A 12,310-nucleotide genomic window follows, 5' to 3' on the forward strand; every position below is an offset into this window, starting at 1 on the left:
GGCTGCAGGTTTTGCCGTGACTGAATTCACCAGAGACTGCCGAGTAAAGAAAAAAAACCAAAAAACTCTTGACCTGCAGCAGGCTGAGACAGTGACTACACTTTCCAGAACAGCCATGAAGAATCTTCCATCGCAGACAGCTCCAGCTCCTGCACCGGCAGAGATCACAGAACCATCTACAAAGCTTGGGCAAGATTTTAACCTTTTCATTACCCAGATGAGACTTGCAGATTAATCCTTTTTTTTTCCAGAGAAAGAAAAAGAGAGAAAAAGAAAAAAAATCAACATGTAAAGAGACTTTATAAACTATCAGAGACAGTAAAGAAAATGATTAAGCTACAGAAGTAGAGAATAAGGAGATGCTTTAATTAAGCTTTAACAGAAATATTTTTCTGTTAAAGCTATGGAGATGGACAATAGTGTTCTGAAAAAACTCCTTTAATTCATGACAGAGTATATTGGGAGGAGTAGAGTAGTTCAAAGTGTGGATTTTGAGCAAAAAGTGGAGCAATTGTGATACAGTGAGGTGCTGGAACAGAGTGAGGAGAAGTAGTAGTTGAAAATTTGAGGCCTTAAGAATTAAAAAACCAAACTTCTGTTTCCAGAAGAGCTCACAGAGACAGATGAAGAGAACTTTTACCTTTAAATAACTCATCCTTAAAAATTACATCCACAGACTTATTGACCCATACACACCTCAGAGTGATGTGAAATGGGAGGAGAAAATCTGATGGCAGATTTTTCTGGGCAGCTGGCATCAGAGAAATAGAAAGCTATAACAGAAATCGTTTTCTTGTGAAAAACCCCATAGATTAGCAGAAGACTTCTGTTTCTCTACAAAGACTGATGAAAAGACTAGCAAGAATTGAGACTGCTTTAAACACCAGAGTTCCAAAGTTTTTTGTCTCCATGTTGACATGTAAACAAGGGAATAGTTGAGTAGTGGGGGTAAAAGGGGTTTTCTGGAGGTTTTATTTTGGTTTTGTTATTCTTCTAGTTTTGTTAATAAACTTTCTTTATTAATTTTAAGTTTTAAGCCTGTTTTACTCTTGTTCTAATCCATATCTCATAGCAAGAAATAAGTAAGTTTTCAAGTGATTTTTTTAGTTACTGCTTTAAAACCACAACATTTATTTGGTGCATTGGCCAGGAAAAGAAATTAGCAAATCTAAACCTCTACAACAGTAAAAAAGGAGAGCTCATAACCCATTTGAAAGTCACATCAGAAATCTTTATTTATGAACCCAAATCTCTTGATAGTTTCTGCCTTTTAACAGCATCATCTGGCCTTCCTGCAGAAAAAAGACCCCATGATTCTGAAAAATTATTCCTCAGGCCGAGTTCTGCTCTCAGTTTGCAATCGTGTAAATACAGCAGCACACAGAGCTGCCTATCTGTTGGGTTAAGTCTCATCTGTATAGCTAAGAGTGGGGTGAAGCCTGAGTGCATCCTGCATAACAAATTCCTTAATACATGCCTTTCTTCTTTGACTGCTTTTTTGGCTCTCTGATGCTTTTAGAAGGGTAAAAAAATAGGAGTGTAGTCACCCCTGCACTGCTAAAGACAGAATTGCAGTCTTCACTCTGCATATGAGAACACATGAGCAAAGACAGAATTGTGCTTACACAAGCTGTTAGACATGGAGATTTTATTCGTTATATGTATTATCTTAATAAAAATTACTAGCTGTGAGTTTTCATATTAAAATAAACAACCTGTAAATCTTTACAAATTCCATTTTCATGACTGGCCTTGGAAGTACCTTCTGGCTAATGTTTACTCAAAACAAATAACCCCTGGAATAAGAAGTATTTCCTTCTATTAATATCTGTCCAAATGCCCATGTATTTTTTTTAAGAAGAATTAAGAGGCAGCACAGTTTTATGCAAAAATTCATCTGCATGTTTAAATACAATTAGGTATTCTTATTTTACCCTTCCTAGAGGCACTTTAGCTGAGTTCGGTTTGCTGAATGTTTTCTCTCTCATAAACACTCTAATGTTCCACATAATATGCCAGTTCTAAGACAAAAAGAACTGCAATGGAAATTGGTCAGACAGTACAGTCTCTTATGCACTGTTAGATTGTGTCAGATTTGATGGCAAAATAGTCTTTCTGGTTTTTGTTTGTTTGGGATTTTTTTAAGATTTTAAGTGTTGTAAGACTTACTAGCTGCTGAAACATGATGTAAGGATCACTGGTGAGCCACTTCAAGATGAAATTAATGAAAGAGCACAAGATTTATTTCTCTTTTCAGTTCCTTAGTTTCTTGATTACAGGAAAAAAAAAATAAATTACAGTATGTAGGGTTTTTTTAAGCATCACAGTAAATCTGTAACCAGACATCTGTGATTATTAATGATCCCATCAAGTAAATTATGTATTTACACACATTTAGGGAAGGAAGACTAATGTCAAATTATATTGAAAGATATTGTTTTATAAATTATCTGCAGTGAAAATGGGCATCGCTTACTTTACTGCACACTGCTGTATACAGTGATAGTTCCCCAGACCTTTGGCTGCTGGTGTGGGCTCTATCTGGATTATTGCCTTCACCCCATTTCTGTAGCCACTGCTATTATCTACTGACATATAATTTCTTTTTTATCTGTCTTTTCTACTTCCCTTAGTCATTTCAATCTTTATTTATTTTTGAGACATCAAGGAAAAGCCTTTTGATCAGTTCTGTCCTTGTAAAACAACTTCACTTGCCACTTGATCTGTTGAACTTCTGTGGGAAAACCACAACCCTTCAGTGGAGCTTAAGGCATCTGTAGAGTTCAGCAATGAATCCAGAGTGAAGGCTGGGAAGAGCACTGTTACAGTAGTGTCACAGTGCAGCTGGTCTAGACTGGACAAAGTAAATCTTAGCCATAACACAAAACTAGTTTGGCTAGCCTAATTAATGTCTGAACCACTGCACACCACTGGCCAGGACGCTGGGCAGGGAGAGAAGTATCAGCCAATGGCTGTCTAGCCCAGGAAATTTGAATTGAGTATTTAATTGAGTTCTGAATAATAAACGAGGCTGTTTGTCTCATAGGCACCTGGAGCATGAGTCATGGCTCTTTCTCTCCCCACCTACGACCATCACGTTAGAGAGCATGATTCCCATCAGGGTCAGATATGCCCCAGTTCTTCCCACAGCTCTCTCCACTACTCCTCACTCCTAAATTGAGAAACTCCAGTTTTCAGGGTGAGCAAATGACAGGACAGGAGGGACAGTGGAATGATCCTGTGCTAACAGATCTTCCTGTGTCATGTCATAAAGGCAGCATGAAATTGAAGGAATCCCATGTCTTGTGAGCTTAGGAGTAGACTGAAGGCAGAAGGATTTCATATCTGTAATATATGTGCTTGTGTCTTTGATGAAACTGAAACTGAGTGGCACTGATCTGCACCCTATGGAGATTTATTCATCTAGAATGTAATTTCCTGTTAAAATACTGTTTCACTGAAACATTTAGACTAAAATAATACCTATGTTGCAGAAATTTTCTGGAGCACAGAACACATTTAACTATCATTGTTATCAGTAGCATGCAGAAAAAAGTTATTGAGGTTACCTCATAGTAACTGTCAACAAAAAGACCATTTATCTTTCAATGTGCCCTCACTTTTTTTGACCAAAGTAATATTTTGTTAACAGAGATGCAGCTTCAAATAACATACTTTGATAAAAAATGGTGGAAATACTCAGTATCTTTGTTTACATATATATACAAGAACTGAGGAAATTAACTTCTCATTTTCTGTATCCAAATTGTGAATCTTTATATAAGATCCAGGAGTAGGAACTTGTTTGAGTAGGAGAGCAGTTCAGGATATTTTTGGAAAAAGGGGCAAATCTGTTCTCATTTCTATTTATCATCATCATAAAAAAGTACACTTTTTAGAACAGTTTTACAAGGTGATTGAGCATTTATAAAAGTGAAGAATGAGTAGGAAGCTCTCAAAAGAGGGATTAATATTGTATCTAAAAATTAATATTCTATCTTAAATATTTTCAATCCTAGATAAAATATATCAGTTTTGCAGATCACTCTTGGGAGCAGGAGGAGAAAAATCAGAAAAATTGACCTCAGGAAAAAGAAAAAAATATTTTCTTTTGAATATACTCTTTAAGATAGTATTAAGATTTTCAAATAGTTCTACTGGCTAAGAATTCCATAGTAAAGGCTGCAGAAGACTTATATTTCTAGATGGAGCTTGAAATCATAGGTTTGTGATGAGAGGTGGATCTAAACAAAGTAATGTAAAGAACGTAATACAGTGACTTCAGACACAAGATTTTGATGAGAATTTAACTAGCAATTTCCTAGCTAAACCATGGCTCTGTTAGTAGCAGATGCAGTTTTCTGTACACAATGATGTTTTAAATAACATTAATTTTAATTCATATTATATGTCTGTTACTTTAAAATTTTGTTAGTGAAGATCAGTCAACAAAGATGGTCTTTATCTGAAACCAACTGAAAAAGCCTCTACTTTCATACCAACAGGCATTCCTTTTGATCATAGTGTACATCAAAATCTTCAGTCAGAATACCTAAGTAGTGGCAGCAATTAGAATAGCTAACTCCCCCACCTATCTTACAGCAACATCAAAAATATGTATTTTTAAATTTACATCATAGAAAATAAAGTATGTTTTTAATTTCATTTCCCTAACAAAAAACCCCAAAACAAACAAACAAAAACCAAAAAAAACAAACCAAAAACAAACAAAAAAATAATAACTTTTACTTAGCCCTTGTATTACCTGACCATGGTTAGCATAGGCTAGCACAGATTTGAATCTTAGCATATCCACATCTTAGTAGCTTAGCTAAGCTGCAAGTAGTTACACATGTGCAAAGTCATGTTATGTGAGTGCCGGGTGGCCAAGCCAGCTCCACTCTGGTCCCATGACCCAGCCTGGCCTTTTTGTCCCTGGGAGGTGTCTGACTGACCTGTCTGGGTGGGTCCTGGCTGCCAAGGCCCTTCCATGCCTTCCCAGGCTCTCTCCAGCCCTCGAGATTTTGATGGTAATACTGATAAAACAAACCATGGTTTGAGATCTGACCTGAGCTGCAGAGGATCCAGGTGATTATTAATTATAAGTTAAATTGTATTATAAATTCACTACCATGCTAGTTACAGATTGTACTATGTTGACTCTGCTTATAGAAATTCTGTGCCATTCTAATAATAAAGTCTTTTTTATATCAATCATAACACTCTGTGAAGAAGACAAAGTTTTAATTGTACCTATGGCTTAGTGCCATCCTCACTCTGCCAATATCTCCAAGAGAACCCATCTGTGTTGGGTGACAGTGTCAATCAGATAACAGTGACATGTCTATTAACCAATAACCTCATGGAGCAATAGGGAACTTTTTAACCAGTGTGTGAAAAGGGCTGGATGTAGTATTTAGGAAACTGAAAGGGATGGTGTTCTGGGCAGTTGGACTGCTGAATGCTGAGGAAGTTCTCTGTTGCACACCCTAGCTACATTGCTCAAAGGAGTATTACTAAATTAAAACTTCCTGCTTGCAAATTAAGTTACTGTTTGTTTTGTTGGAGGGTTTTGAAAGAGTTTAATTGAAAAATGCTACGGCTGAATGTTATCTAGAAGGAAGTTTTTATCTTTTTTTGGTCAATTGATTTTGGTCATTTGGCAGCTTTTTATGCAGTGACAGGCTGTTTTCTACTGCAAAATCATTTCTTATTAAATTTAGAAGATTTACAGTGCTTTTCTTTTTCTATTGTTCAACACCTAATTTGAGGTAACCTTGACTTTCAGAGATCACATGAACCTAAGTGTCCTGATGATTTGGTGGAAAGTCTGAGAAGTCCAGCATCTCTGTAAATCAGGTGTCTCCAGCCCATCTTTCAGAGATATCAGATTTTGGGTATATAAATGTTGGAGATTAAGTCCAGCTAGTAGTGCTACAGCATTGTTACTAACATTTGCATTGACTGTCTGGTATATGCTTATTTGCATTTAGAAATTAGGACATTATGGAAAATTTATGTAGATTATAGATTAATATTAAAAAACTATGGATTCATTTAACTTATGGAAGAAGACAAACTAACAAATACCCTATGTATTGATAGTTAAAACCCACAGTCTTAAATAGAAAACATACAAACTTTTAAGATTTCTTTTGAGGAATACCAAGCCTATTTTGCTACTCACAGCAGTATAGAACTCTCACTCCTTGCCCTCCTTCCTTGTTCTCTCTTCACAACTTTCTAGGCACCACACACCCCTCACACCAGGGACACATCAGGCAAATTGTACTTTCTGCTGCACAGCATAATGTGTGTTTTAAATATGGGGGTTTTGCCACCTGAAATTCACATTCTTGGCTGTAGAAATGAACTGCCACACAATTCACAGCAGGCACAGGAATGTGGCTAACTGCAGCTTAGGGTACTGCTTTCCACTGATGTGATTCATCTTTTTAAAAAATTAGATGGGCATCACAATGCAAGCCAGCAAGCTCAGCTGGTTTTACAGTCTTGCATGCCATACCACAGCCAGGATATCAGCTGTTCCTATCAGCAAGGAGGAATTGGTATGGGTGATATGTTATCAGGAAAAGTCAGAAACCACCACACTAAGTTTTCTTGGGACTGGTACAAATGCAAAAAAATTAACTACAACTGTTCCCCAGAAACAGAACAGATAGCAGGAAAAATTCAATTCAACCAACTCAAAAATTGTTCACTGTAATGTGCCAGTTGTGCAAGGGAGATGAAAACTCCACAACTTGTGCTCCAGATACTCATGAGACAAACAGCTTCGTTTATTATTCAGAACTCACTTAAATACTCAATTCAAAAATTCCCAGGCTTGATATCTATTGGCTGAGATCTCTCTCCTTGCCCAGCTTCCTGCCCAGTGATGTGCTTACTTCTCAGCTGGGATGGGGCTAGCTGACCTGTTATTTATCCTGGGACATTTTCAGGCATGAACTAGGTTAGCTGAGTTGGATTTGTGTTATGGTCAGATTTACTTTGTCCAGTCCAGGGCAGCTGTACTGTGACAATACTGTCACAGTTCACAATGAGCAGGGAGAAGATAAGGAATGTGTAAATTTATGATCCACAAAGAAAGCATGTGTGAAGCATGCAGCTGAGAACAAAAGATAAAGTATTACTTAGATTAGAGGAGAAGTGGGAGATTAGTTTAAAAAAAGATGAAAACTGGCCAATTGTGAGGTTTAGCAGACAGCAACAGGATGGACAGAGATTGTTCTTGGAGATTGTCATTGCTCTATATTGGATCCAATCTTTCTCCGTTGATACTGGTGGCCTTGTCAGAAAACAGTTTTAGGACTCTGTAAAGAGTAACAGAATCAAAGAATATCTCAAGATGAAAAGGACACATACAAATATATTGAGTCCAACTCCCTGTGATTAAGAATTTTCATTCTTACTAATAAGCGGTGTGTGCTATATTTGCAGAATGCGTGCAAGGATTCTTGTGTGTGGTATTGAACAGCTCATCTATGGGATTCCTCCAGTCCTCAGTGTAAACAAACAGCTGCAGTAATCAGCTGGTATCACAAATGAGCAACATCCTACCTAGGACTGAAAAAGTGTGTGCTAAGACTAAGAGTCATACCACTGTAGGTCAGGAGGTGGAACATCTGAAAGGGTCGTTGCAATATTTTCTGGTTTCAGTGCCTAGAAAGAGTATGGTAGTGTCTTGGCTCCATACTGCAGTGCCCTGGTCATCCAGCAAGAACTAATGCGAGCAGCGTAATTCAGAAATCTACAGAGACTGAGACAATGTAAGAGTGAGTATATGCATGCCTACACTTACAAGTAGTTCTAGTTAATAAAATGCCAGAGGGACTCATTGCCTTGTAATGACTTACGTAACCAAGGTACAATAATTATTAGCAATTAGAACTGTTGCCATCAGTTAATGTACTTAAAAGGCACTGTGCAATAAGTGTGATAACTTTGCTGAGTTTATATATTCATTAATCCCTGTCAAGATGTTTTGTGGGATGAGCTGGATATCTTCAAAGACTTAATTAATAGAAGAAGGATAATACCTGATACTATGAGAGGAACTTATGTTGTGAAATCTCAATAACAAGGTTTTTTTTCGAATACAGAAATAGGTTAGGAAAAAAAAACCTAGTTGACCCAAATTAATCACAGGGTGATAGAGTAAGAAACATAATGCATATGTAAACTGAAATGCTGTTCTACACTGTTTCAGAAGACCTTTTTCCTGTAGAGATAAAGCAGATTGTTGCTGGTGTTGTATCACTTCTTTTCACAGGAATAAGAATAAAGAACACTGAATAAAACTCAATTAGGTATTGAGAAGGGTGGCAAAGATACTAATGGAAATGAAGAAGCTGTACTATACAGGCACGATTTTATTTTTTTCAACTGGCCACATGGCGACTGCAAAGAAAACTACTTTTCTTTAAATGAGAAGGAGACCAAGAGACAAGGAAGAGTACAGGCCACAAACATGTTCAGGAACAGAAAAACTGTTAACTTCGCAGGTAAAATTTGATCAGTGGAAAGGAATTGGATGAGTCAAGAGGGGCTGGTGCTCTGCACCTCAGAATGGGGTACTATTCCAGTACCCCATCAAACAACCTGGAGTACAAACGCAGGGCTGGAGAAAACGGTGGGCTTCGTCGGCTTCCACAGACCGGCCAAAGCCACAACCAAAGCGGCACCCCCGGAGCAGTGAGCCGGCCCTGCCCAGCCCAAGGAGAACGAGGACCCTCGGGGAGGGTTCGGGTCGCCTCGCACTCGGCGGCCCCCGGCACAGAGGGCAGCTGGCCCCGGGCTGGCGACACCGCCCGCTCGCTCCCGGTGGGTCCCGCCGTGATCCCGGCGCCGGACGATGCCGTGCGCAGGCGGGAACTCCGATTCCCAGCCGCCCTGTTCCCGCTCCGAGCCCCGGCGGGGTCCCAGCCCGGCTGTCCCTCGGCGGGCAGTGGGTGCGGGGCCGGCAGGGCCCCCGCCCCGGCTTTGTGCTCCCGCTCGCACTTAGCAGGCGCGGCGGGACTGGGAATTCCGGGCGCTCCAGACAGTCTCGTAGCCTCCTCCTCCGGAGCGGGGCGCATGATGGCGGCAGCCGCCGTAGCGGAGGTGAGCAGTGCCGGCAGCAGCAGCACCGATACCTCCAGCACGGGCGACGAGGAGAGGATGAGGCGCCTCTTCCAGACCTGCGACGGCGATGGGGATGGCTTCATCAGCAGGTAGCGACAGCGGGAGGCGGCTCTTTGCTGGTACGGAGCCGTCCCGTCCTTCCCCTCGTCCCGCGTTCCCCGGCGCCCAGCTTGTGGGCGAGTTGGAGCAGCGGTGGGAGCTCCGCGGCTCCCGCCCCGCTGCCGCCGGCACCGGAGCCAGGGGCTCCAGCGGGGCCTTGGCACCGAGACCTTCCCGGGACAGCGGGCGAACCTTGCTCGCGGCGCTTCCACGTCCCCTGGGGCTGAAAGGTGACGCCTCTGATCCTGGATTTTATTACCTCGTGCCCCGGGCAGGTGATTTTTGCAAATAAACACACAAAAAGCTGGTCGTGTGTAATCTAGGAGAAAACTCGCACTGTTCTCCCGGATCCTATGATTTTGTTTTGTGAGTACGTTTTAATCAAAATTCTTGTTACACAGTTTCGTTTAAATTCCTCTGCTGGTCCTCAGAGAGTTTGAGTGTTACCGAGGCTGATGGTTTTGGTAGGGAAGGGTGAGCTTGTAGATTTGTAGTAGATGGAAATGAGCCATAGTGGAATGTTTGTGTGTCTGGAAACACTGGCAGTGTGTTTTGGACAGGAGTTGGTTTTGTGGTCTGAGCTCTCATGCCATAATGTAGAAAATACTGAACATCAAAAGGCAGGATTTGCCAGAAGTCTTGGAAACGGGCATTTTCAAAATTAAACTTGTGCTATTGCTTGCAATTAGTAACTGCCTCTAGAGAACGGGGATAGCGAGGAAGTTTCTTAAGTCTGCCGTTTAACCTGTAGCCTAAGATTATGACCCCACAGAAAGGCTAAGTAAACTTGAATCCCCACTGCCATCTCTTTGGAGCCAGACAGTTGTTGAAAATCTGGAGCAACTGGCAATCACTTTAAAAATAAAGTTCAAGGGTTCTGATATTTCTTATCTAAACCGCTCCCTGAACACTCTTTTCCCCCCCTCAGTCTAATGATTATTTTGACAGTTACGGTTTTGAAATACAAACTTTGAAAATGTGTAGTTTTCAAACAGCGTGCTAAGTCTGCTTCTCTTTCAATTTGTTTACAGTCTTCATGGAATTTATTCTGATGTCTGAAAACTTGTGATGTTCAGTAAAGTGTGTATTGTCTCCTCAGAGCACACTTGCTCTGCTGTACTCCCATGTTTTTCTGCAATGTAAAATCTCTGTGTATTTATAATTTAAAGACCCTACTCGGGGAATGTTAATGTTTTAGTGTTTCGTACAGATGGGAGAAGTGTTACCATCACACAAGCAATTCATATCTGATCCACTAATCCACATTCCCTAAGTTTTGTCCCAGATTCTGTGCTCTTCAACGTAGGTGCTTCAGAGTGTTGCTTGAGCTACAGTGTTGAAAACACCAGGATGTGCCTTGAGTAGGGACATTGGATTTCATGAGGAACTGGCAATAAAGCCTGAGGCCTGGGTGATGGTTGAAAGTCCTTCAGGAGCTGGTGGGTTCATTGTTGAAGATTGCTAATACTTGGCTTCCAAAGGGAGTTGTGCGTTCAAGGCAGAACTGGTATGGCTTTTATCAGAGAACTTGTTGTTACAAATTAATGTTTTCATTTAGAGACACATTTAAATGTCACACATCTTTATATGTGTGAAAAAGTAGTGAAGGAATATTTAAGAAATTATCTTTGACATGACTTTATGTAACTAGCTGGCCTGGGTGATAAGTTGTATAAATGGAATGCCTTTCTTGCTTTCTGTAGTTACTCAGTTTTGCTTAGGATCTGTTTTAAGGCAGTGGCTTATGGAGGAGGAGACTTGTCCAGTTGGATTTGGATGTCTTTATAGTATATAATACCAGCATAGTATTATAGACAACTCTGTCAGGTTTATGGACTCACAGTGTTCCTGTTAAAAGTATAGTGGTAGGGGGTTTGTTTTTGTTTAGAGCCCTAGTGTTTAGGTAGTTGCATCCTTTTTAATGTAACAAAATAAAGTCAAAAAAGTTACAGTTGCCTTTGCACTAAATTTCATCTTGCCATTTTCTGCATACTGTTTGTATGGCTTCTGTGTTTGTTTATTTGTAGGGTTTGGGTTTTTTGTTGTTGCCTTTTTTCTTTTCTTTTTCTTTTTTTTTGTTTCATATGGACCAGTTGCTTGGTTTTCCCGTTCCTTCTTGCCTTGCTTCTTTGGACTTCTCTTTGCTCATCTTTGTGGCCAACAATTTTTTTGCCTTTCTTGCAGCCCCAGTGGAGACTGGAATCTGACTTCTGCATGTCATGATGTGTTTCACAGCATGGCAATAAATGCCCAGACATCCGTATAGAGAGCTGAAAACACAGAAGCTAGAACTGCAAAATCATCTCCTTCCTTGTGTACTAGAAGTAGTAGGCTCTGATCTATAACCTATTAGCATGAGCTTCTTTTTAAAAACTAGCTTATTTTCAATGCAATGGAGTAGAAATTTGTAGCTTTGCAGTTTCTACTGACTATATATTTTATCTTTGAAAATTAGTATTGCTTCTATTTGCAGACCTGAAGCTTGGTCAGTCATTACTTTGCCTAGCACATGCAGCAGTTTGTTTATAAGTTTTCTTTTTTTCCCAGCTCCAGAGCTTTCAAGGGAAAGATCTTTATTCTTGCAGCAGAGGCAGGCATTTTGTGTGTGTGTGCATGTTTATTTAGTTCATATTACATGGGGAAAAAGAGATGTTTGCATTCCTAATGAAATAACATGGTGTCTCAGCTGTGGAAATGCTTTGTTGTGCATCAAACTGTAATAAACCTCTTCAAATAGTATCAGGGAAATACAAGCACAGATGGAGAGGAGGAGCATGGCCTGAGATACTGATTAATTTTTGGGTTCTTGCCTGAGATATTGATTAATTTTCAGGCTCTAAATAGGATGATAGCAAAACAATAAAGCATTATTAAGGATGTACCATTGGAATTTATAATTCAAAAGACACGGAACTATGGGATATGAAATACTAAACCAGTGTCTCTGAGCCTTGCATTGACACGTGCATTTTGAAATTTTGCAGCACCCAGCTAGAGAAAAGTACTAAGAAAACACCAGAGTTTAAACTTGTTGGCTGGTACTCGAATGGCTTTTAATTCTTTTGAG

General features: G+C 40.0%; 1 protein-coding gene across 1 annotated transcript in view; it reads left to right on the top strand.

Annotated features, from left to right (window-relative positions):
• Positions 1-6,927: 6,927 nt before the first annotated feature.
• MCC (MCC regulator of Wnt signaling pathway) overlaps positions 6,928-12,310 on the top strand; it is a 186,802-nt gene continuing 181,419 nt past the window's right edge. The window contains exon 1 of the mRNA XM_023944976.2: positions 6,928-9,233. Coding sequence (XP_023800744.2) covers positions 8,590-9,233 — 644 coding nt within the window. The 5' untranslated portion in view covers positions 6,928-8,589. The remainder of the gene's footprint in view (positions 9,234-12,310) is intronic.

Source organism: Cyanistes caeruleus, chromosome Z, assembly GCF_971803275.1.
Source record: "Cyanistes caeruleus chromosome Z, bCyaCae1.hap1.1, whole genome shotgun sequence".
NCBI classification, from domain to species: Eukaryota; Metazoa; Chordata; class Aves; order Passeriformes; family Paridae; genus Cyanistes; species Cyanistes caeruleus.